Source organism: Alosa alosa, chromosome 10 (assembly GCF_017589495.1).
Source record: "Alosa alosa isolate M-15738 ecotype Scorff River chromosome 10, AALO_Geno_1.1, whole genome shotgun sequence".
NCBI lineage: Eukaryota > Metazoa > Chordata > Actinopteri > Clupeiformes > Clupeidae > Alosa > Alosa alosa.
The window spans coordinates 9,951,744-9,979,044 of NC_063198.1; the positions used below are offsets into that span (position 1 = coordinate 9,951,744).

The 27,301-nt window shown below is 40.8% G+C and overlaps 1 protein-coding gene and 1 long non-coding RNA gene across 6 annotated transcripts in view; one reads left to right on the forward strand and one right to left on the reverse strand.

The window, feature by feature from the left end:
* The first annotated feature begins 1,126 nt into the window (after positions 1 to 1,126).
* Positions 1,127 to 27,301, forward strand: part of st3gal8 (ST3 beta-galactoside alpha-2,3-sialyltransferase 8) — a 42,224-nt gene continuing 16,049 nt past the window's right edge. For 3 of the 5 annotated variants that reach the window (XR_007194934.1, XM_048255871.1, XM_048255872.1), the window contains exons 1-2: positions 3,100 to 3,697; positions 23,779 to 24,650. Coding sequence is in view for 4 of the 5 variants with exons in the window: in XM_048255871.1 (XP_048111828.1) it covers positions 24,297 to 24,650 (354 nt within the window). In the remaining variant the exon portion in view is untranslated. Of the gene's footprint in view, positions 1,211 to 3,099; positions 3,698 to 23,778; positions 24,651 to 27,301 lie in introns of those variants that run through there. The other 2 variants (XM_048255869.1, XM_048255868.1) reach the window with 2 other exon arrangements.
* Positions 16,939 to 18,065, reverse strand: LOC125302599. The gene is made up of 3 exons (XR_007194935.1): positions 18,041 to 18,065; positions 17,261 to 17,415; positions 16,939 to 16,948 (listed from the first exon to the last, which is right to left on the reverse strand). It is a non-coding gene; the product is annotated as an uncharacterized LOC125302599 (long non-coding RNA).

Sequence of the window (27,301 nt, forward strand, 5' to 3'; positions counted from 1 at the left end):
CCGTATATAATACATGATTGATGTTCGCATAACATAATTTATTGTCTTCTAGTCCACCTTATACTATGCCCTACTCACTGAATAAAAACACATTTTGTACAGACAAGTCAAACGAATGATTATGGGAATGTGTAGGCTATGTTTTTAAAGAAAAAACACTACACGGAGACACAAAATAAGCCAGATGTTATATGCGTGTCATTTAGCGTCAGTACATGCACAGGCAGGGCCGGTTTTCTTGTGCTGCCTCGGCTGTTATCTTTGTGTCTGGCTGTCTTTTTATCATCAGACGCAGCTGCTGCTTTCTGTGCTGCTCCTCTTTGAGACCGCTTTTGTGCCAGCTGTATCTCTTACCAACACTCCAGTGGCAAGCAAATATGTGGTCTGAAACCGTCAGGTCATTGCTCTATCTCACCCCCTCCTAATTGGCCATGTGTCTCTATGGCTGGTTGAAAGCAGTGGTTGTGTGGATCATTGACAGAAAGGCAATAGATGACAGATTCAAAGTTCTCAAATGCAAATAAATGCCACTGGACATGAATGTGATCATCATCATGAGTCTTTACTAACAACTAAATGAGAACAACACAACACATCACGACAGATTGCAGAGGTGTAATAATGAAAGATTTTATGATAGTTCCAGAGACATCATTTGATTGGTTGTAAAATTAATCAATGCCTTGTCCCATGGCTTCAAGAGAACTGGGTGAAATGTTTGCTAAGAATGAAACCTAAATCTAAACAAAACCTCCTAAACATTAAACCCTCCAAAGAAAAACACAGATGAAGGGGTTGGGGGGCGGAGAAGTCCTTACACACACGTTCGCATTCAAACGCACACACACACACATACATGTGCCTGCCCTCACGTCATAATGTGAACCATCTTGTTCCACTTCCCCACTCCCTGCTCCCAGTCCCGGGAATGGGGCAGAGTTCGTCTGTAGCCGGAGCCAAAGCTGACTCAGTGGCCACTGGACTGCTGCGAGCTCCTTGCCAGCCTCTTCGTTGGATCCATTCTAGCCTCTCCCGTCTGCGTGCCATCAATCTCTCTCACGATTGTGTGGAGAAACGACGAGGGTTTTTTTGCGAGCGTTGCCCTCGTTCAGTGAGAAAGTAAGGGCATCAAAAGGGCAGACAAGCCGGGCTGTCTGTTCTGCAACTGGGCGACTTCTCAAAGTCGTTCTCTAACCCCTTGTGCGACGAGGTAGGTATACTGCTCAGCGCCAGTGAAACGGGATATGGACCGCAAATAGTCCTGGAAACAAGCATATTGAGGTTTCCCCTGAGTCAAGCGCTATTTTTTGCCTGTGAAGGGAGCGAGGAGGCAAGGGAGGGTGATTGAATCGGAGGCAGATGGGTCTGCCACATGCATTACAGCTTGTGTTGTGGGAATGGAAACATCTTAATTGTCAGCTGAAGTGTGTCATTTACTCTTATTTCAGTTGACCACAGAGAACATAATTGATAATGGCAACTAAAGAGTATAGGGCATAAAGGGCATAAATTCATGACTGTATTTCAGGAGTTTTTTTTACAGTAAAACCAGCTAACATGTAACAGGCGCCTCTCAGAGTAGGTTAGTGCTCTCCTCAAGAATGTTTACTTTTGCTGTCTGAAATACTCCAGGGTATTAAGCAAGACGTGAGGTCTTTTTCCTCATACTGTAATGCAACATAATGCATGAGGCAACAGGGGATTTCAGATTCAATTATGCAAACAAAACATGATCTTGACATTGCCCCCGGTGTGGGGCGACTTATTATTTTGGTATGTTTCAGAGCAAAGTCTGCTCATGTGATGGCCGGATTGTAAGTAATATGATTTGAGGGCTTAAAATGTTTAAACCACACTCTCACTCTAACTCTCCCTCTTTCTCGCTGTGGCTTATCACAAAACCACTTCAATAATCTAAGGCAACCTAGGTGAAAGGGAAGTAAGTACATGGCAAATACAGTACCAACACTGTGGCACTAGACTTCACAGCAGGTGGCCTGAGAGGATGATTGGCAGTTATTCTCAGACAGATAGGTTACTGGGCCTGAAAATGGACCACAGCTGCTTCATGGGTTTTTTCAGTAATTTTCTCCCCTTTGTCATGTCCAATGCTTAAAGATTACCCTTTAAAGTTTGTAAAATGTTATCCTATGATATGTCCAACTATTTTTTCCCTCCTTCCATTCTAATCCATCTTTTTCATTACAAGAGTTCAGAGATGATCTGATTTGAGTGGGAAAGAGATGTGACTATTCTGTTCAATCACATAGACAGTGTAGCTCCTTTATCGCCCCAATTAACGTCAGGATAATTCAGTTTGAGTAAAACCCCACATTCAGAACGAGCTCAAGAGCTTGCTGAACGGGCCCGTTGCTTTGAGACACAAGAGGATTGCTATCTCCCTGGCTCTACACAAACCAGACACAGGAAGAAAGCCAGCCTGGGAGATAAGGTCCATTAGATTTAGCTATTTCTCCCCACTCGTTTGATTTGATGTACAAGTGAGTGTTTCCAGAAAACAAAAACACCCGGGTTTGCCTGGTCTAGATTGAGCTGTGTCTAAGAACCCTGATGGGCCCCATATGGTTATGAGCCAAGAAGGAATTATGGAATTACTCTTTCTGACAAGACATGAGAAATATGACCTCATTCTTTAGCTTTGTTTCAAAGTGAAGTTAGCACTGCACTGAGTAAGCACTGCAAGGTGCTGATATAGCAGAGAGGAAATGTGCATGGTTTTTCTTTGTGTGACATGCACTCTCTGAAACTGCAGCCAGTTTAAGGAAGGAAAGTTCAAGTGCCTACAGCAAGCTTTTTGATTTTTATTTCCAAACAGTGTCTAAAATCACTGGGCTCTGTGAAGGCTCCAATTTAACATCTCCAGCACACAGAAACCTTGCCCTACAGTCATTCTCAAAAGGGCTGATAAATAGTCTATTATCAACTATGAGTAGTGGGTTTGTAAGTTAGCCTACTAATGTTTAAGACACGTACAGTAAGCCTACAGAGCAGAGTCAGGCAAGAACTTGCCGTGCATGCAGACTGGTAGCCTACATGCATGGTGGGACCCTTCACTCATACATACATTGATTATATATTTTTAAACACTGGTAAAGTCAATAATAACGATGTGAGGCTTCGAGAGGATTGAAGGGGAAACGGAAACGTTCAAAATGTTCAACACCCTTCTATATGCACTACAAATTCCACAGGAAATCATATTTTTGAGCGTCATACGCACGTTCAATAGAAAAATTAGATACAACTCTATTGATGTTCCCACTGAGATCACAGGCTAACACATCTTGTGGTTCAGCTGTGTAACATTAGCGAAGTACCACCTAAGAACTGAATTATGAATCTCCACTCCACATTGACGAAGGTTGCCTTAAAATACGTCGCTCTCTCTGCCAAACCACCAACCACGCCCATAACATCCGCTATTTTTTGTTGCTCAGAACATCTGAAACGGGGTGTTAACACTACCCACCGTCGTGAGCCCCCAGAACAACAATTCGAAGAGGAAGAAACTCGAAACTTTTAGAATAGATGATTACTCACCGTCCCAGTCGCTCACGCGCGCGCACGAGCACACTCACGGCGAGAATTAAGGTACCGCACCACTCGACACAATTTTACTAGAGACCATGCCATGCAACGGATTCGCTGTCTTGTCGAACATCGTCTTAGGATCGGAGTAAGTAGGCTGTACTTTCCTTGTAAGCGTATTTATCTTGTTTTCAAGAAGACCAATATTTTTCCACTATCCGGTGAGCTTATTAGATGTGTTCCGTCACACAAATGTGGTCTTTCTAACAGGCTACATTATCTACATCTATAGTCCTTTAAGTTAAGCTATAAAGTCAAGCCACACAGCACCATGAACCTAACCCTTTTACCTAATTAAATAGTTTGAAATGTCGTTTAGAAAGAATATTTTGTGGTCTTTTCTGGCAACTTGAAAACTTAATTGTCAAGCCCATCAAAGCGTACTTTGATATGAGGATAAGACGACGCAATAACTTCTTTAAGTCCATGAAACACGTAGTCTAATTTACAATATTATCGGGAAAGTACGAGTAGGCTGAGGTGCCTCACGAGGCATTTGTTACAAACAATGTTTGGAGTTCTTTTTGATTGTTGGGGTCTTATGCGCTCCCACCAGAGACGAAGAAGGTTGTGTTCATGAAAAAGTGGTTAAAAAAACATGTCCTGGTGGTCTACCCTACGACAAAGGCTTTCAATAGTATCTCAGCTTTGTTGGTTAAACGTTTGGCTCGACATTTTCAATGTATGTGTCTTAATTAAGTGATTGCAACGCAGAATGGCTTCTCTCATGTCAGTAACATTATAACTACACTGGTGTAATAGCCTATGGAAAATAGTTGTCTGCTGTCGTCTCAGGAACTTTCGCAAGCCCATTTGTGCTACACTGGAAGTGAAACGTGTTGTCCTTTATTCAGTACAGTGAATAAACAGTATAAACAGAACGTCTGTTTCTGTCACAACACTGTGTAGTTACTTATTGTGTTTAGATGAAGCCTACACGATTAACTGTAGGCTTCAACTGAAAGATGCAGTGTTTCTTCTTCTCTCACTACTTTATACCCTACCCTTTGTGTTACGCGTAGTCATACAGCCAAATTTAACACATAGAGAAATTTAAGTCATGTCTTAATCCAAATCAGACCTTAGCCTATTACTCAAACTGTTGCTTATTTTACCCAGTTGCTCAAAGCTAGATTGCAGACCTCATCTCTGAGCTGTGTTCTGCTGGACAAAACGGCTGTGTAAAATAAGACCAAAATAGTATGTCTTGTCTTGGTGTTCAAAAACGCATGTCCTGGGTACTCTCACCTCTTCACTGAACTCAGGTCTGGTCAGACAAGGTATTGGAGAGGTAAAGGGCAGACTTGTGTGAGGAAAGAGTGCCTTTTGTTTCCCACACAAGGGAGCGAGAAGAGTCGTTTGTGTAGAGGAGACAGGATGGCAGGGCAGAGCAGCTGTTTTGCATTCCTTTAAATATGGGGTTGGGGGGTTGTTGTTGATGATGGTACTGGTGATATTGGCCACATTTTTCTGCTTTTGTGGAGTAGGTTTTGATTGATTGGCATTGAGACACTCAGGACACATGCCCTTGCACTCTCTAGTCCCCTAAATAGCTATTGTAGTATTACATCCTGGTCACAAACTGTTCAACCTCCTTCCCTCTGGTAGGCGATACAGGGCACTGTTCGCCAAAAATCTGTATTTAAGCTGACACAAATACAGCTTCTTTCCCCAAGCAGTCACTGTTGAACGCTCAGAAATAGCCCCCACCCTTACACTGAACAAAGTCAATCAACACTGTTCTGCTCATCTACCTCATGTATACTGTAGTCTTACAATTACAATATTGTTATTAATACATTATCATTGCATTGAGCTGCTTTGCACTATATATTTACTGTAAATCTCAGACTAGACTGATATTGCACTATTCCTTCTCTCTCTTCAATTGTTAATGTATATTTTTAGATTGTTTATTGTATCTTGCCTGTGCCTGTTGAGGTGTCCACGACCACGGCAACCTTGACAGGGACAACAAGGTGGCGGACATCCCCAGGTGTCCCCATCCCCAGCAAGTCTACATTTACAAAGAAAAATAGGGATTCTTGGGATTTTTGGCTTTGGCAGGTTCAAAAGGATTTTTCATGTAGCCTGTTAACATTTTGATAGCCCAAACAAATCTGTTCAAAGTTCAAACATGGCTAACAATAACCACATTACTTTTTATTGGGCTTTTAGAATGACATAGTCTATTTATCTATTTCTATCTATTTCTGAAAGGATTGAGAAGACATTTTTCACCTTAAAAAACAATCTGAGAAGTGTTGTTCATTTTTGTGATTGTTGAAGACATATTTTACCGCAAATAAGAATTATGCTGATCACAGCCATTTGAATCCCTATTTAAATATATGTGAACAAGCACATACATATTGTCAGTTGCTTGAAAGCAACTTGTTTTTTTTTTAAACAGAGGGACTAATTAAAAGCATTCACAGATAACAGCCACACAATCAAATCTGCATTTTAACACAGCTGTTTCTCATGTCAGTGTGCTGACCCCTGTGCATCCTCTCCTAATATCCCTGCACATTTCTTTCCACTTTCCCCTCCCTTCACTGGTGTATGGACTTTATGCATGGAGGGCTCTTTAGCCAGCTTATTTATTTCCGGTGGAGCGTCAGCTGTGTTGTAACTGCATCTTCTGTTATATTCTGCTCCTTAGTCCTTACATGTTCACTCCGACACTGAATATCTTGTCGTCGCAACGTGCTGAATCGCTAGGTGCAACACCCAACCGGGTTCATGTAGACACTAATTACATTATAACAATAGTAGTGGCTACAACACACTTGGCTCCACCGGAAATAAATGAGCTAGCTAGGGAGCCTTCCGTGCATAAGGTCCATTGCCTGGTCTACTGGTCTGTTGCCTTCAGTTAGTGAGTTGCTAGTCTGGGGAGGGAAGAGGGACTGCACTTTTGTGTATCTATACTTTTGGGCGATGGTAGTGTAGTGGTTAAGGAGCTGGGCTAGCCTGCAGAAGCCTGAAAGGTGTGGGTTCGATTACCGGCTTCCACCGTTGTGCCCTTGTAGGCACTTAACCCCAAGTTGTCTGGGGACAATGTAATCCATTGTAATAAAGCTGACATAAGTGCCTTTGGACAAGTGTCTGCTAAATGTCAAATGAAATGTAAATGTGTATCTATTTGGTTGTTTTAATGTGTGTACCTCTGCGCCTTGACCACCACAACCACTGGAAGTGCCCTCTTTGGGATTATACAATTTACCTTTGAATTGACTTTGAATTTAATTTGAATATCTTGTCTGTTTTTTGACATATCAATCTGCTGCCATGTGGACCTGTTATGTCAGATTTGTTTGAGTAGCAGTGGTGCAAGCTGGTGTCAGTTACTGTAGTACGAAAGCATTCCTTTTGTGAATTTGCTTTGTTGGAAAGGTATTAGTGAGGTTTGTGTTGTGTGGTGGTATGTGTAACATGGGGTGAATCTTGCACATACTGTAGGCATCAGATTACAGTTGGGCACAGTGCTTGCCAGCTTTATTTAGGCCTCAAAGTTAGACTATTTCATAAGTGGTTTATATAATGATGGCCAGGGTGTAAGTGATTTTTTTTTTGTTTTTGTAAAGCTTGACAACTTGGATTTGATGACATGCACTATTTCTGGTAATAATCTAAATTAGTGATAAACATTTCCAAGTAAATGGACAGCAAGAATGAATCATTTGTTTCTGTCTGGATGTGGTTTCTTGAGGTCAGAGGAGCGCGGTCAGTTGTTTTGTGTTTGGCCTGTTTGATACGAAGAGAATGGTAACAAGTTTGACATGACAGGATCTTACATCTTATGCCCACTCAGAATCAGTTTGAACATGGCTCCTCTCCTCTTTTTAAGTCGATTGACTCTATCTTTTCCTACTTGTCTTGTGTAGCGACTGATCCATCTATCCATCGAGTCTGATTCGTAGCATGTTACTGGAAGGTTGTCCTCATACCGCTCAAATCCACTCCCTTGTGAATGTTTTGTTTGGTAGCTATCTGTATTATCTGTAACTGTTTACATTATTTTTTACAGATTTGTATTTTTGTATATTTGTATAGAGTCAGGGCGATTTAATAATATTTGAATTGTAATCTTAATTTAAATACATTTGAATGGAATGAAATGAAGAGAAGCTGCAAGACCTGCTCTTCAAACCCACGTAGTGTTGATTCTCCAACTCGGGGCCATCCCCTGGAGATGCAAGAGTGTGCACTTCTTTAAAAAACAAAAACAAAACAAAAAACAGCGCAGGGGTTGAAAGAATCAAGTTCACAGGAGGGGAAAGCCGCTGCTGAGCTGACAACTTTCATCTCTGCTTGGTGAGCCCCCGGTCAGCTGGTACTAAATAATGAATGCCAGTTTGGGCTGGAGACTGGTGAGGGAGACAGAGATAGAGAGAGAGAGAGAGAGAGAGAGAGAGAGAGAGAGAGAGAGAGAGAGCGTGGGTGTGGCGGTCAGGTCTGAGGCCATGATGAGCAGCCTTTGAGCCTCGTCTGCCCTGTGCCTGGTGACGTGGATGTTTGAGTGAGTGTGTTTGGCTGGTGTGCTGGTGAATGCTGGTAGGCTGGTAGGTAATCTCTGTGGCACTGTGGTGTGACGATTGTGGTGATAATGGGATGTGTTGGAAGCTACTGTGCGCCTCTTATAGTGGTTTGTGTTTGTGTTGTTGACTAGTTGTGCATAGTTTAATCAAAAGTCACGGATTATGGATCAGCTGGGCTCTGCCCTATGAATCAAGCACGATCAGATGCATCAGAGGTCAGTTAGTTGAGAGCAAGATGTAGTATACGACTGAAGAAATAAACTACATTTCTGTGTCCTGTCTAACAATTTCCTAACCCAAATTCTTCAGTAAATTTTGTTCTATGTACATATTAAAGAACTCCATTGTATTAAGGAAAGTACCTAAGGGTGCTTAATATGTTAAGTGGAGCCAATTAGTGGTTTGGGCAAATAACATAGTACTATTAAGTTGTCTAACTGTTCTAACTTCCATTCTCTATTCCCGTCTCAAAAAAGCAAAATGCATGGAGCCCCAATAAGCCTGCCATCCTTGTGTGAGTCTAAATATCTGATGAACTGCTTATCGGTTCTCTGTCATCGATGTGGAGATTAATGTCATTTAGCCTGCCATAGCCTCATTTAGGACACCAAGGGCCAGTCTCTGTCAATGCATTAAAGCCAGGTCAAATGGGGTAGCATTTCTTCAGTACATGATTGATGTAACTGTTGATGTTTTTAATATCTTGTCAATTTTGTTCCCTGTGGTTGTTAAGGTGTAAAGCGATGCGAAAAGCCTCTATTGTTACATCTGTCTCTAGAATCAGACCTTGGCAGTTTTACGAACGGAGCACATGCTTGTACAAAACTCATCAGCTTGCAACCTCACCTCATTGGCTGTTTATTATTAAGAGTAAGTAAGAGAAATGCTGCTTTCGAGATGTCTCGTAAATGTCTCGTAAATCCACCGCCCGAGTTGGAAAGTGTAAATTACCCAGCTTTCTTGCGGCATTTTGGGCAGGCACGCCCACTTTACCTCAGAGTACTTGAGGGTACCCCAAGGTGGACGTACGACCTTACAACAAACATGGCTGCGCCCATAGTTGAGATGAGATGACATGTATTTTTTTGCATATGTACTGTGTTGGTTATGTTAAAGTTGATGTAATGCTCTTACACACTAGATTACATTGCTGCTTCAATCCGGTCACCAATTCATGCATTGCACGGTCTTGCTGTGCCTGCAATACAATGTAACAATTTGTTTTCCAGCTGTTTAGCTAGAGGCTACATGTAGCATAAAACAATAACAATGACTAGCCTCCTGCTAATGCCCCTCGTGGCTCGAGAGAAAGGCGTTCCTAAAGCCACTCATTGGTACATGTTGTACGGGTGAGTGTACGATGATTTACGAGACATCTCGAAAGCAGCATAAGGCTAGTTGTTCCCCCTCTGAGCTGACCTCACAAGTATGACCTGGGGCGAGTTTGGCTTGCATTTGGACTAGAGACTTGAGAGTCTTTCTCACGGTTGCATTTTAAGGGTACGTGCAGTCTAGGCATACATTTTTGTTTTGAGTAGACGTTTAAAAAAAGTCCTCGGCTTCTTTTAAATGCGATCGCAGGCGTCTTTTTCTGCAGCTCAGAGCTGTTTTTAAAATTGATAAATGTTCTATTTCTCGCGAAAAAAACTATGTCACTGTTTTTTGACAGCTGACCAATCACAAGCGGATACTTTGCATATCACAAAAAGACACGTCCGGCTGCTTTTTGGAACAAAAACGATGGCAGATTTTTTTATAACAATTTATAACTAGAAAATGTAATTTCGAGGAAATTACCAGTGCATGAAAATATAAACATACTGTATATTAACATAAAATGCAAAACAAACTTTTATTTGATAACAGTTGGCAGAAGTTAAATATGATAACAACTGACAGTTGAAATGGCTGAACAGTTAAATAGTTGAGTAGTTTAAATAGTTAAATTATTTAATAGTGAATTATTGTAGTGAGGACATTTATTTTGAAACAGTTGTGGGCAGAGGAAATAGTTGAACAGGATCTGTAGAGCCAGATTGTATGTCTAAAGCCTGAGACAGAGTATATAGTTTAAAAGTTAAATGTAGATAGTGTAATGGATGTTGATAGACAGAAAGTTGAATGGATGTTGATAGGCAGATTGTTTAATGGATGTTGATGGGATAGTTTAATGGGTAGATGAGTGAATGGTTTGAAGAGGATGAATGGATAGAAAGTTGGATGGAATGTGCCTTATATCCTTGTAGAATGGAGATACACAGAGAGAGTTGGCCTAATTGAGCAGAAAGCAGTTGATACAGGTGCAATCAGTTTAACTAGCTTTTTGATGGGACCTAGTTGAGCAGCTGGAAGTTGATACAGGTGCAAATCAAGTTAATTAGCCCATTATGATGTCATAGTCCCCATACAAAGTCTATAGGGAAAAATAAGCTTGTTTTTTATTAATATCTCAAAAAGTATAAAGTTTACAAAAGTGAAAAATACATTCCTCAAGTCTCCTTTTCAAGACCTACGTTACAAAGTTTGAACAAAGTTTCTACGTTAAACGGTTGAAGCTGAATTAGACGCAGAAATTTGGTGGGAAGAATAAGAAGAAGAAGAAGAAGAAGACTTCGGATAACAGAACAGTGCATTTTCATGCACTGTAATAACTACACACTGTAAAGCATTTATTAAGCATTTGTAAACTATTACTAAATGTTTTGTTCCTCATTTGTTTTGTTCCTACAGTAATTCTCATCAGTAAAGCATTTGTACACATATTTATGAATGGTTTGTTCATAGTGAATGAACCTATATCTAAAATATGTTGAGAAATTGTTTTTAATACATTTTTTGTAATATATTTAATACATTATGTAGTGGATACGGAGCTGGGCTAACATGCATTAGCCTGAAAAGTTGGGGGTTCAATTTCCTTGGCCTTTAATTTAATGTGCAAACATGTGCACGTCGCTTTGGATAAAAGTGTCTGCTAAATTAATAAATGCAAATGTAACCTTTACAACTCATTTGCAAATGCATTGGAAGGTATAGAAAGTCCTCAGTTTAGATGAGCTCACAAAATATAATTAACCACCCACTTGTAACTCCTGAGTTAAACAGGAAAATGTAATAGGAAGTGGTTTAAAATATGTATCAGCTCATCTAATCATTATTTTTTATTAAGGCATGTAGGTGTACATAGTTCCTTAATTCCTTAGTTCCCATTCATGTGTACCGGTATGTAACACCTGTTACATGTAATATAATGTTTCCAAATAATGGAAATATTACTGTACTTCATCAACAAAGTAGTATTGCATAATGTATTACAAATAATGTGTGTGTGTGAGTGTGTTTGCAAGTTGGGTGCTTTTATGACAAGTTTTGGATAGTTCGGTCTTGTTCTTGTATGAGGTATGTCTCCAACTGTCAAAGTGAACAGTATTGTGTTTGTTCAGGGTGTGTTCATCTACGGTGGTCGGGGTTGATTTTTTGGGTGTCCTGAACTGGACTTGGGCTGACTCATTATTCTGTGGGGCTGGGTTGTGTACTTGGATTGAACACATGCACCATGTTGTTTTAGTTGGAGCTCCTCTCTGTTGCCCTGGGTTGCTTTGTGAGTTGTGTTGAGTGGGTTGTGGTTGTGCCACGTTGTTGTATGAGAAGTGTGTTACATTTGAGTTGTGTTGTGTTGGGGGCTGCATTTGAGGCGTTGTGTCGTGCTGTGGAGCTGTACTGGTCTGTGACGTGAGCAGACTGAGCTGATTGTTGCTGGACTGCTTTGGCCCGTAGCTGCAGTTTCTGGTTGAGGGCTGCAGCAGCAGAGTGCAGTGGAGTGGCTGGCTCTCTCTCTCTCTCTCTCTCTCTTCTCTCTCTCTCTCTCTCTCTCTCTCTCTCTCTCTCTCTCTCTCTCTGTGTTCTCCCTGAATCAGCTGAACATCAGCTGATCTAACTGGGTAATTCTCCTCCTCCTTACCCATTTATTTTCCGCAACATCGCTACCCCCACTTCTCTCTCGACCTCCCTCCAACTCTCTCTCTCTATTTCTCTCTCTCTCCACCTCCCTCCAACACTCTCCCTCTCTCTCCACCTCCTTCCAACTCTCTCTCTCTCCACCTCCCTCCAACTCTCTCTCTCTCTCTCTGTTTTTCTTGACATTAGCACTCCTGTGGTCCAGCAGTCCTAGAGCACCAGCCAGAGCCATTAGAGGCAGAGGGGCCTGGGAGCATAGGGCTCCTTGGCTCTGGATGTCTTTGGCTGACACCACTCCAAGCCTGAGTGAGTGTGCTGTGTTATGTGTGTGTGTCTGAAAATAGCAATAAAAAGGGTGTATGTTTGTTAACAGAGAGACAGATTGTATGGTAGTATACGTGTGTGGCGTGCATGCGTGTGTGCGTGCGTGCGTGCGTGCGTGTCTAAGCCCAGGCTATGGGCAGCAGCAAGAGACTGCCATGACCCCCTGGGAATAGCTTGTCTGCATTCGTCTGTCGTGACTGACCACACAAGCCCCATGGGGGAGACCACGTCCATCGATTGCAGCCCAAGGCAGTGGCGTGCAGCGGGGGTGGGAGAGATGGGTGGCTGGTTGCTGAGAGTAGAAGTGTGGATGTGGATGGGTCGAGACTTGCACTGTGATCGGTGTGTGTCTCACAGACATCAGTCTGAAGCTGTCATCTCAGCCCTCATCTCAGGGTGAGAGACTACCAGCCAGATCTGGGCACTGCTGGGGAGGTCTGTGTGTCCTGCCTAAAAAGGACCTACAGACTGTGGGACTACAGATGTAAATTAGCCCAAGGCTAACTCTGGTGGAATGCATCAAATGTTTACATTGATGTTTTAATTGCACACTGTCCCTTACAAATAAATAAAAAAAAAAAGCATGTTGGTTTTAAGAAATGCCTAGGCTGCATGTGTCCAACGTCCATCGTGTGTGAGTATAGTGTGTGTTTTGGGGGAGGTGGCAGAGTGTCGTGAGGAAAGTGTCTCTCTTTAGTGCCTCACTTTATCTCTGTATCTCTCTCCATCTCCCCCACCCACTCACACTTTCTGTTTGACTATCTTGAACGGTCCTGCCCTCTCATCTGTCTCGCTCCATACTTGTCTCTCTCAGTCTCTGTCTTGTTGCTGAAGACAAGTGCTTAAGAACGGAGTGGCAGGAGCCTCCAGTCTAATGTGTGTTTTTCTTTCAACACGTGATTTTGAGGGTACAGCGAGTTCCAGAAAGAGACCCGTGTAAACTCAGTGCCCTGTTCACTGTTCAACGTGATGCAATCGTTTTCTTCTTCTTCATGATTTATTGCTGTTGAGTGGAAATGTGGTTGTTAATGAAAATGCATACATCATCCAGCTATGTGGCCTCAGTGTTTCCCCTACAATGTATTCATCAGTGGCGCAGCGGCGCTCCTGGAATTCAAGCGCCACTGCAAAAAAAGTTGCCTAATTAAAAAAAAAAAAAATAGATGTAAGTGAACTTCACGAACAGCTGCCGTTCGTTCAGGTTTCATGTCAACAAATAATAGTAGGCTAACGTTGAAGGCGCAGTCAGGGATTCCACAGATCACGATCACGTCACGAAAACATGCGTGCGCAACCAAGAGGCAGAAAGCACCATAGAACAGCATAGAGTAAAAGAGCAAAAGAATAAAATGAGTTTTTGTGCTGAAAACTGCACCAATTCGAAATCACGATGGTTAGAGAATGTTAAATATGTTCAATATCCCTAATGGAATGCATTTCTTCGCCAAAAATGACAAAATACGATGTTATATTAATAATGCAAATGAACGTCAAACTTTGAAATATAGTCAGAAATGAGATGTTATTATCATTGAGACAACAGGGGTATACAAAAAAATCCGATTGTAGCTTACAGCAGCTGACTATTTAGGTTTAGTTTATAACGTTGTGGACGGCCACCATCTGCCTCACGGCTGCGCGCGCATCTAGTTTTGTTGGTAAACGGTTGGTATTAGCAGATGCAATTTTGTGCAAAAAAAAAAACGTAGGCTACAGTATGTTAACCAAGGAACCAAATTAAACACGCCAGCGAGATAGCTCGCCCCTACCTTCAGTAGCCTATTCCCAGATAAATTCCGCGATTGTTTTCGTTTTTTGTTTGTGATACAGGCAATGCTTTCAAGCCCTGTGTTGCTAACATACCTAGACTGTGAAACTAAGGTCTAGCTAACCTATTGGTGGGTTTAATTGAATTTGAGTAATAGGATACGCAACCATTTACATCTGAGATAGTTTCTAATTCCTGTAGAGCTCACAAAAACTAGATGTACCGCATAGCGGTACAAAATATGACCGCCGCTCAGTCCTGTACATCCGTTCCGTGAAAATAAATCACACTTCAATTTGTCTCCATTTTTTACTCCATCCCCCACTCTTGAAACTTTTTGTGTATGCTTGTTTGGCATGCTTGAGTGTGTATTAAATGCGGCTGCACAGAAAGTAGCCCTACTGGTGCTGAAAAGGTGAATAGATTGTAGAATAGCCAAAGAAGACGTAGCATTGTTATGAAACCTTTAAAATCTCTAAACAATCACAAGTAGGGCAGTTCATCACAGTTCATCCATTGCAACTGGATTGATGAAAGGTCACTTACACCTGTAGGCTACATTGTATTTGGGAAAAGCAAAAGGTATCAGCATAATGTTATTTATTTATTTATTTATTAACAAAAACATCTCTGTCAGTTCCATGCCGTTTTCAACAGCTATCAAAAACAAAGGTCATTTTTGGATGGATGGATTTTTTGTGAATGTTTCTTCTTCTACATAAGATTTTAGTCATCTTTAGTTCATGTGATACTTTATTGTCAATGCACAAATTAAGTAACAGTAGTCTGAAACGTTATTGTTAATGCACAAATTAAGTAACAGTAGTCTGAAACGAAATGCTGTTTTACATCTACCAGTGGTGCAAATAACTGACATGTCCAAATGGGCCTTGATGAAATGCGTCGCTAGACTGTTCATACACATTTTAACGGGCCAAAGTTGAAGAGGTGTTGTCCGTTATTGTTCGTGCAAATATAGGCTGATTCATGTTCCCTTGCATTGTGTAACTGAGGTCCATGACTAGTCTGGCTTTCACCAGACCAAACTCAATCTTTTAAGAAATCAAAAAATAAATAGCGGGCAGATCAGGCTGGGTTCACCCAGCCTAGTCTATAGGCACCCGATATTGTTTAATTTTCCGATTGAGATATCCACGCTCTGGCTATTCTAAATACAAAAATGCATCAGGGAGTTATGACAAAACTGTAACTAACAAACTAGATCCTAATAGAAAGCTGTTAGCTTCCCTAAGCTACATGTAGGCTTATAAGGTAGGCCTATTTACAACATAAATTGTCAATAGGCTATGCTGGTGACACAAATAAAATCTTCTTTGGAAACCAATGGCTTACGCCTTACAGTATCAAGCGGACTTAAACTGCCATATCGCGTGGCTTAAAGTTGTAATAAAATCCACGCAACTCCATGAGTCAAGGAAAGCTTGAATGAAGTAGCCACTTCTAAATGGGACCCACTACACAGTAGCTTAAGGTGTGTTGCTAAAGCAGCCATAATAAAATGAACTACAACTACCAAGCTGGAATCAAAGCACATCGATTCCCCTCTCACACCCTGCATGCACTTAAAACAAAATAAACAGGCGCCTCAGTCTCGCGATGTATAGGCAAAACTGTATCAGACCCGTTGTAACGTTGGTAAATCTTCCATTGCACAGAATGATTTTTTAGTATGCGTGCAACAAATGACAGTCGAAAGATACAATTACAGTGCTGCTATCAATTTGCTTGGTATAACCGCATTTATAGTTTTCTACAAATGCAATCAATCAAATTGGCCTCCATCACTCAACCAACGCTAACGGTAACATTACCTAGGTCCTTATTGACAGTGGCGGTTCTAGGATTTTTCTGAGACAGGGGCCACAAAGGGGCCACATCATACACTGAGGGGCCAAGAACCGGTCAACATCCATGCACAGAAAATCCCTTGTTCAGTAAGTCAGTGGTGTAGTCTGTGATATGCAGGACTATGCAGTATACCCACTTAAAAAGCATCACCATCTCAGTATACCCACTTAAAATAGGCAAGGAAAGGTATTAACATTTGGGGTTGATCACAGTATACCCACTACAGCTAACTAGACTACACCACAGCAGTAAGGTGCATATATTTCACCAGTCTCACCTTGTTCAAATACTTTTGTTAAAAAACTAAAAAGCCAATATAAATCTTTTTCCCGTTTATTTATAATGTGCATTGAAAACACAATATATAAAACTAAAATATAATAGACACTTCAGCGGAAATGCATTGATATTTTAAACAGAAATCATACATCGTATTTGTACAATCATATTCATTTTTGTTCAATTGGACAAATTTTACTTAAACTCTTTCTCCTTTTGTTGATAAGAGAAACCACCTTCACTGGCAGTTTGCATACATTTAAACAAACAAACAAACACACACACACACACAGCATGTGAGCAACAACTACATCATATTTACACTATTTTTTTTTTTCAACAATTATTTTTACAATGGTCTGATTTGGAATGGTCTTTGAATCACCGTCTTGCTTCCAGTTACAAAAGTCTGATTCTGATTTGAAGACAGACGATGGGGAATTTGGGTTTAAAAATTATGGAAGGGGTAGCAAAACACTAAATATGGAATACTCCAACCATTTGAAGTCTTTGTATTAGAAGTCATTTAGTGGCCTCTTCCTATTTCCATGCTGTATCTTTGGTTGCACAGAACCAGCTGCTCTATAATGGGAAATGTCTGGAGAGAAAGGAAATGAAACAAGTTTGAGTAACTTAATTGTTATTAACTTTCATAACCCACTGTAAACCTTTTTACCTTTTTAACACCTACCTTTAATGTCATGATTACATTATATTAGTGGTGTGTAAGTCTAGGTGCCTTTCACTTTAAGAAGGAGAGTAACTTGTGTCCTTGTCTGTAGTAGGCTATTATTTGGAAATGAGATGTGCATGAGGATATAAGTCAGGATGTTTGCTGTTTGATTAATTCAAATAAGTATTGAATTAAGAAATATGCTCACTGTAGTGGCAACAGTAAATAGCATCGTACCATTAGGGGCAGCTATGCTTGGTGACTCTGGTGGTTCTGAAGACTGTGGGTTAAAGTCACCAGCTCCAATCTGAGCCTACGCCATCCCAGTCTGTAGGTGAAACACAAATGTGTGTCACAAAATCCATACTTGTATTCAGCATGTCGTCTAGCAACTGTAAAACCAGTTAACAATAAAAAAAATCATATAAAGCTTGAGTGAATAGGGTAGAACATTTAACCAATTTATCTCAATGAAACTCTACTTTGAGACAGAATTCATGCGAAGTCCATGAATCAAATAAACTCAGAATAGTGGTTAATAACTTTGCAATGATAGCTCACATTAACTCTACAAAAACGTAGTGTTAGCTAACATTACCCCTCAATTAGGCCTGCATTCTCATGAGATTTAACCTTAATGTTAGCAGCTGCTAAACCTTTTCCTCAAGCGAAAAATCAAACGCACTGGCGCATGTAATGTTGGACCCCAAATAAACAGGATGTCCATTTCTCTGCAGTACCATTTCATATAACCCCATTCAAAAATGTCATACATTAATGTTAACCTGACTCTCATTAATGTTACCTTACCATGCATAAAATCTATCAGCATGCCAACAATTAATTCAAACCTGAACTCAGGTAAACTAACGTTAAGTTAATGTTGACAGTTCACTGACTAAGTTACGTTAGCAGCTTGCTGCTGCTTCATAATTTAATTGACAAACCTAACAGCAACAAATAAACGTCCTTTTCACATATTAATGATAACTCACATAGCCTAGATTTGTGACTCACCAAGAAACTTCTGTGGAGGATGAAACGCTGCCATTGATCGGTTCTTCACGCCAGCTGATACTTTCGTTAGCCAAATGTATCAGTTCTTCGCATTAGCCAAGAGTTCTCTGGTTAGCCAAATGTATTCTTTCTTTCGTGCACAGACCTAAGCAGTTCTTTGTGTGCTTTAGCTTTCAAGCTTCAAAAGGTGCATTACTGCCACCAGTTGTTTGGGAATGGAATTGCATCTCTGATCATCGTTCTCAACAAGTTTGACATTTATTGATGATTGACGGTACAGGGGCAATTCAGGGGCCAATGAAATTTCAGGTGGGGCCAGGGCCCCTGTGGCCCCGCCCCTAAAACCGCCCCTGCTTATTGATATTATAAGATTAACGTACCTGTAGTAAAAACCAAGCATGTCCGATAAACATCCTCAGATTTATTTCGGCTTCAAGAAGAAATGGAAATTACATTTCATGTGAACATCATCCTATCCTTATTAGACGTTCTCTGTGGTAAACTACACTCCTTGTATGAAGCGTCCATTGTTTTTCCAACCCACTTTTAACTTCCAACAAAATTACGTCTCACTGCAACGACGCGCCATCTAGTGGACAAACGACTACTTATCGCCAGTACTGGAAATGCAGCCATGATGATGATGATGAATATTTATTTTGGCTTTCTTTTAATCCTACTGAATTTGTAATTATGTATCGTCCGTTCTAATACCGATAGTATGTGGGTGCCTGTGTGTGTGTGCATGTGTATATGTGTGCACCGCCATCTACAGGCCAATGAGTGTACAGTCACTAAATGTACACATAACCTAATTTTTTTTAGACCCCCCCATGGATGAAATTCTACGAAACGCATACCCCCAGAGAATGCCAGGTCAATCATACACATAAAATTTGGTGCAGTTCAAGGACTTAAGAATTGGAGTAATGTGGTCAGTTCTTTTAGTTTTTGTTAGAGTCCTAGCTGCTGCATTTTGTATCACCTGAAGCTGTTTAATAGTCTTTTTAGGAAGGCCTGTGAACAGTCCATTGCAGTAATCAACCCTGCTGGAGATAAATGCATGAATGAGTTTGAATGAGTCTGATGTCATGTTTTGACATCAGCCCTCTGAGTTTGACAATATTTTTGAGGTGGTAAAAAGCTGATTTAGTTATCGCTTTCATGTGGCTGTTGAAATTTAGATCACTGTCAATTAATACACCAGGTTTTTAACAGTATCCTTTGCCTTCAACCTTTTTGTGTCAAGGAGAGTGGCAACCCTAAGTCTTTCCTCATTTTTACCAAATATAATTACTTCAGTTTTTTCTTTGTTCAGCTGAAGAAAATTTTGAGACATCCAGGTGTTGATTTGTTCTATACACTGACACATAGATTCAAGAGGACCATAGTTGTTTGGTGATAGAGCTAAGTAAATTTGTGTGTCATCTGCATAGCTATGATATGAAATCAAATTATTTTGAATGATTTGTCCAAGTGGGAGCATATAGAGGTTGAATAATAGTGGCCCCAAGATCGACCCTGGGGAACACCACAGGTCAAGGACGTTGGTGTTGAGGTACAGTTTCGATGGCAACAAAGAAGCTCCTTTCTTGTAGATATGATTTTAGCCAGCTGATAACTATGCCTGTAAATCCAACCCAGTGTTCTAGTCTGTGTAGTAAAATATTGTGATCAACAGTGTCAAATGCTGCACTAAGGTCCAGTAGCACTAGGACTGATGTTTTACCTGAATCTGTGTTGAGGCTTATGTCATTGGAAACTTTAATGAGAGCTGTTTCAGTGCTGTGATTTGCCCGAAAACCAGACTGAAAGTAATCAAAATACCCATTTGATGTTAGGAAGGTGGTTAATTGATTAAAGACTACTTTTTCAATAATTTTGCCAATAAAAGGTAGATTGGATATGGGCCTGTAATTGTTTAGCATGGAGGCATCCAGGTTATTCTTCTTGAGAAGTGGCTTTTACAACAGCTGTTTTCAGTGACTTAGGAAAAGTGCCAGACAGCAATGATACATTTACAATTTGAAGGACATCCGCCGCTATGAGGTGAAAAACAGTTTTGAAGAAATTGGTAGGCAGAGTGTCTAAGACACATGTGGAAGGGCTGAGATTCTGTACCGTTTTTTCAAGTGTTTCGTAGTCTATCAAGCTGAACTCTGACATCAAGTTTAGTTTCCCTCTGTTTGTTGCTGGAAGTTCAGGTTGTTGAATTTGTAATTGAGCAGAAATGTTGAGTCTGATTTTGTCAATTTTACCTTAAAAAAAAAAAAAGATGAAAACTCATTGCATTTATTAGTTGAGAGAAGTTCAGGCTTAATTGTGAGGGGGGATTTGTTAACTTATCAACAGTTGAAAATAGAATACGAGTGTTATTTGAACTTCTATTGATAATGTTAGAAAAGAAAGACTGTCTTGCTTTGCATATTTCAGAGTTATATGTGCGGAGCATCTCTTTATGGATTTCATAGTGGATCTGAAGTTTGTATTTACGCCATTTTCTTTCAGTCTTCCTACACTCTCTTTTTAGAAGTTTAACTGCTGGATTTTGCCTCCATGGTGCTTTCTGTTTGTCCTTAACTTTCTTGAATTGTAATGGAGCAATGTCATCCATAATGTTTGCCATTTTTGCATTAAAGTGATCAAATAAGTCTTCAGAGTCTGACAGTTGACTTGACTTTAGTGAAAGTGCTTGCTCAAAGAGAGCACTTGTCTGATCATTTATGATTCTCCTTTTTACCATCATAGCTGTGTTTTGAGTGTGTGGGGACATAGACACATCAAAGAACACGCAAAAATGATCAGATAAGGCCAGGTCTTTAACAGCTGTAGAGACATCAAGACCCTTTGTGATAACAAGGTCGAGAGTATGGCCGAGAGAGTGTGTTGGCCCCTGTACATGCTGTGTTAGGGAGAAAGTATCGATTAGTGCAATGAATTCCTTGGCATAATTGTTTTCAGGATTATCCACATGCAAGTTTAGATCCCCTGATATAATCAGACAGTCATACTCTATGCAAACAACTGATAGCAGATCACCTAGCTCTTCAAGAAAAACTTTAAATTGTCTGTAATAAACTGTAATAAACTGTAAATTGTCAGTAATAAAATCTGAGGAGAAGACTTAATGCATGCACACAGATATTCAAATGAAGTAAAGTCACCGAATGACGACTGATTGCACTGAAAAGACGTCTTGAAAATTGTGGCTATCCCCCCACCTCTTTTATTTGCTCTGGTAGCACTCAAAAAACTGAAGTTTGGGGGAGCTGATTCGATGAGAGTAGCAGCACTGTTTGCTTGATCTAACCATGTCTCAGTTAAAAGTAAAAAATCAAGGTTGTGTGTGCAAATTAGATCATGAATTAAGTATGATTTGTTTGAAAGAGATCTGATATTTAGGAGTGCTAGTTTTGTTAGTTTAAGTGTTGGGGAAATATGATCCATGGGGGAAATCTGAGGTTGATGTGGTACGGGTAGGAGATTGGACTGGTTTACCCTATAAGCTCGATGCATTTGTGTTCTATTTCTTGTCAATACAGGAATAGAGAATGTCATGGGCTTACTGGGTCCCGGCATGTTCTCAAAACTACTGTCAGTACCATTTATATTGCAGGGACCCTGAGAATATCATGCAATACAGTCATCATATAATTGTCCCCTGCTGCTGCCATCTGTATTTTCCACTGCACATTCCATGCTATATGCCGGCTGAGAAAATGAACTAAGAGGTTGCTGCTGCTTAAGAGATCCTTCTAAACGGGAGGGGGAGGGCGAGGGGGGTGGAGGTGCCCTTCGGCTTCTTTGGTGCTAATGATCTTGGGCTAGTAAAACTCTGCATGGCTACTGGTAGCAGTCTCTCCATTCTTGCAGGGAACATCATGTGCTTGGGTGGGGATGGTGATGGGTATTCAGGGGATCCTGTGGAGTTGGAGCGGGTGGTGGGATGAAGGGTGGGGATGGGGATGGGAGATTAGGGGGTTTGTGTGGCCTGGGGAGTTTGATTGGGTGGGGACATGATTGGGTGTGGGTGGTGATGGGAAATCAAGGAGGTTGGGGTTGAAAATTGATCCAGAGTCTCCATCTGCCTGCTGAGGTTCTGGGAAGTTTGTTGCAGATGCTCCGCTTTCAGCATGTATTCCAGTAGTGTATTCCATGTTGTTGTGTCTTTGTGGTGACAAGGAGACGACGGAGGTGGGGAGGGGTATTGGTACTGGTGTTACAACATGACCCTTCCTTTCTGATATCCTCTCAGCAGCTTTGATAGGTGCTATCTCCTCATGCTCATCACATCCATTTGTTTGCTGAGATTCCAGGGAGTTTGACGCCAGTGATTGACTTTGAGTCATTTTAGCAGCACCCATCTTATCTTGTCCAGTGGACATGGCTTGGCATTGTTGAGCTGGTTGTTTATGTTTATGTTTCTCCAAGGTCTGCATTTCAGTGGAGGCTAGCAGGTGGTTATCAGAGGGCCCCACAGCAGGGGAGGTTGGGCATATCTCTGTTTCAGCCTGTGCAGAGTGTTTTGGTTTAGCTGAGTTGTTGATGTCAGCCGCTTGTTCCGTCTGTATGGCCACTGAGCGCTTATCAGAGGCTCGGCTCAAGGTTGGCAGAAAAAATGTTGGGTGCAGGAGAGAGAGGTGATAGTATTCGGTTAAGATCTTGGCCCCAGTCCAACTCAGCTCTGTGCTATTTGGTCTGAAGTATTCCCTGCGATTCCAAAAAAGGTTAAAATTGTCAATAAAATTCATCCCAACTGAAAAGCATGTTTTTGCGAGCCAGGTGTTTAAACTGAATAGTCTGGAAAATACAAAGCTTCCCTCTGCTGGGAGTGGGCCACTGATGAAAATTTGTATTCGAAGCTCATATAGGGCCGAGAAAAGTTCCTTGAAATCTTCTTTGACATACAGCTGTTCTCTGTAGATGTCATTTGCTCCAACATGCACAATGATGCTTTGATAGTTGCATATTTTGACACCAGTTCTGCAAGCTTGTTTTTGTGTCAGACACTGAAGCATTTGGGAAACAACATACAATCATCCTTTCCCCATTTATATGTCTCACAGCAAAATTAAGCCTAGAACGAGGGTTGTGGGATGAATAGGGGTCGAGTGCTGCTTCTTCGCCTGTGCCCATCTTTCTTTGTTGTGGTTTGATCGCTGCCTGCTTTGGGTCTGTTCCTGGGAAATTCCCTCTCACGTCCCGAGAGGCATTCAAATCTGTTCCATAGTGTTAGGGGCTGTGGGCTTCCCTTAGGACCACAAGCCCTGTAGTAGTTTGCTGATCTGTCTGTATTTCTGATACGAGGCCTGAAGTTAACATCTGAATTTACTGGTGTTGAGGTAATTACAGTTCTTGTATTACGTTTTTTGTTTTTTGGTCTGGCACCTTGCCTGTGCCAAGGCTCTGTACTCACATTTCCCTTTGTGAGGTCGATGCATTCATCTGCTCTATTAGCAGTGATATTAGACTGCTGGGTTACATTCTCTGCATTTCCAGTAGTTGCTGTACTCACTTCATGAGATGCCTCTCGTAGTTCATCTGTCGTTGATGGAAGGCATGCATCTTTGATTCCAAAGTAGAAATCCTCTGTTCTAGCTCAGTACATTTTCGGCATGATCTCCTATCACTATGCCTTTTGCTAAGTTTAGCCCTGGAGTTTAGAACGATTGGATGAAATATGTTTTGGGTGTTAATCTATTTCCGTGTGTGTGTGTGTGTGTGTTTGTGTGTTGCAGGAACAGGATGGTGGTGCAGTGTATGGATATTAGACTCCTGGACAGAAACATGAAGAGCTGCGACTGAAGAAAAGTACCAGCCTTTAGCAACACAGGAAGTCGAGAGACAGAGAGAGCTCAACCACCACCAACCCACACCTCCCACCCCACCATCCTACTCTCCGTTTCTGTTTCATTTCCTCGACAATCCGTAGCATACTGAATGCTTCTCACTTTGAGACGGGAAGCAGGGCCATGCCACTGTGCTGAAGAGGGCACACAGGGACAAACCAAGCTGCTGACGAAGGCCTTGGGAGAAAGGGCCGGGAGTCTGACAATCTCAGGCTCGTGCCGTCCTCTCTGAACACCTGAGAAAAAACCTTTTTACTGATAATGAGAGGGGCAATCTGATGAGCTGATATATGCTGTCACAAGATTGTTATCTGTAACTGTACACTGACCTGTACACACACACACACACACACACACACACAAACTTTCCTCAGGCTCTTTCCCAATTCCCAACAACAGAGGCCATCATGATCCTGAAGAAGAAAGCGTACCTTGTTGTGTTGCTCTGTGGCATCCTGTTCTTTATGATCCTCACACACACCATCCAGAAGGGCGCTATCCTGCCTGGCTACATGGTGGCCTTCACGGGCACCACAGAGCGCATGGCAGCAGCAACCAGCCGCACGCCCACGCCACCACCAACCACCACCAAAACAACCATCACCACTACGCCTGGTCGAGCGCACACCTGCAGCTGCCCCACCTGCGTGGCAGACTCTGGGGTGTCCAAGTGGTTCGACCAGCACTTCGACCCCAAGCAGCAGCCTTACCTCATCAAGGGAGAGAACCTGATGGACTCTGACTCCCTGAAATGGTGGATGGTAAGACCCCTGTCCAGTTTCTCTTCACATATGTGTTGGTTTGTGTTTAGGGGCGGAACATGCTTCTACAGTTGCAACGTAACACCGTAGTTTCCTCATTGAGTGTTCTGGAGTGTGAGTCATAATACAGAATAATGGCCACTGAATGCGTCATGTCGCTATACTTCATCATTATCATTAATAGTCAAGTCAAGTCAGTTTTATTTTTGAAGCGCATTTAACATGCACAGAGTGCAACCCAAAGCGCTCCACAAACAAGACACATAACAACAAGACAAAAGATGCCGGATGGAGCAGTGTAGTCGCCAGCGTGCCCATGACATCAAGACATGACAAATACATTTAAAAAATAACAAATACAAAAAATGCCGGACAGAGCAGCGTTGTCGCCAGCGTACCGGTGACACCAAGACATACAAGACAGACAACAAAACAAACTAGAAAAGCATTTCCTGAAGGAAATACAGTGCATGAAAATGCAAAAAATATGATGTAAAATATCATACAGAGTAAAAACAAACTATATTGATTGCTAGGTAGATGAGGTTTAATATAGTTGGAATGACTGAACAGTTAAATAGGTGGATAGTTTATATAGTTAAATGATTTGCTTGGTAGATGAGGTTTAATATAGTTGGAATGACTGAACAGTTAAATAAGTGGATAGTTTAAATGGTTAAATTATTTAGGTAGATAGTTGACGATAACTGACACTTGGAATGGCTCTAATGTTTGCTAGCAGTTATGCTAACTATGTTAACAAAGATAATAATGTTAACCAAGTATGCTAACCAAGATGTTAACAATGTTAAAATGCTAAGTATGCTAACCATGTGACTTAGCTAATCTTTAGCTAATCATTTTTAGCAGTTTTGCTAAAAATGCTTAACTAAAGATGCTAACATCTTTAGCATGCTAACTTTACTAACCATGTGACTTAGCTAACTTAGCTAATCATTATAAGTAGTTTTCAAAAATGCTAACCAAGATCTTAACATGCTAACTATCTTAACCATGTGACTTAGTTAACTTAGCTAATCATTTTTAACAGTTTTGTTAAAATGCTAACTAAAGATGCTTAACATGCTAACTATGCTAACCATGTGACTTAGCTAACTTAACTAATCATTTTTAGCAGTTTTGCTAAAAAAATCTTAACTTAATAGGCTAACATGCTAACTACGCTTAACCACGTTATTTTAAATTTTAACTTAAATTAACTAGCTACAGTGGGTAGGAGTCATAGTTGATGACAAGTAACAGTTACAATGGCTGAACAGTTAAAAGTTCAGTAGTTTAAAGCGTTAAATTGTTTAACAGTGAAATATTGTAGTGAGGACTTTTATTTTGAAACAGTTTTGGCAGAGGAAGCAGTTGAACAGGATGTGTAGTCTTAATAGGGCCAGTTTGTATGCTTAAAGCCTGAGACTGGCAGTTGGTCCAGGTGGCCCGAACACCTGCCATAGGATTCTAATTGCTTAACGGCTCTATTGTGATGTCATCAGCCCATGTTAAGTCTATGGGGAAATTTTGACTAGTTTTTAATTAATAGTTTAAAAACGTATAAAAGTTACAAAGTTGAAAAATACAAAGCCCACATGTCCTAAGTAAGACCTACGTAACATAGTTTGAATGAAGTTTCTACGTTACACGGTTTAAGCTGCATTAACTGCGTTAGAAGAAGAAGAATAAGAAGAAGAAGAAGAAGAAGAAAAAGCCTTGGAATAACAGTACAGTGCATTTTCATGCACTGTAACTAGAAAAGCATTTCCTGAAGGAAATACAGTGCATGAAAATGCAAAAAAATATGATGTCAAATATCATACAGAGTAAAACAAACTATATTGGTTGCTAGGTAGATGAGGTTTAATATAGTTGGAATGACTCAACAGTTAAATAGGTGGATAGTTTATATAGGTAAATAAATTTACTTGGTAGATAAGGTTTAATATAGTTGGAATGATTGAGCGGTTAAATAAGTGGATAGTTTAAATGGTTAAATTATTTAGGTAGATAGTTGATGATAACTGACACTTGAATGGCTCTAATGTTTGCTAGCAGTTCTGCTAACTATATTAACAAAGATAATAATGTTAACCAAGTTACTATGCTAACTAGCATGCTAACAATGTTAAAACGCTAAGTATCTTAACCATGTGACTTAGCTAACTTAGCTAATTATTTTAGCAGTTATGCTTAACCAAGATGTTAACACGCTAATTATGTTAACTATGCTAACCATGTTACTTAGCTGGACTTAGCTAATCATTTTAAGCAGTTTTGCTAAAAATCTTAACTAAGATGCTAACACGTTAGCATGCTAACTATGCTAACCATGTGACTTAGCTAATCATTTTAAGCAGTTTTGCTAAAAATGCTAATTAAGATGCATAACTACGCTAAACATGTGACTTAGCTAACTTAGCTAACTAGCTACAGTGGGTAGGAGTCATAGTTGATGACAAGTAACAGTTACAATGGCTGAACAGTTAAAAGGGTTAAATTGTTTAACAGTGAAATATTGTAGTGAGGACTTTTATTCTGAAACAGTTTTTGGCAGAGGAAGCAGTTGAATAGGGTGTGTAGTCTTAATAGGGCCAGTTTGTATGCTTAAAGCCTGAGAATGGCAGTTGGGACAGGTGGCCCGAACA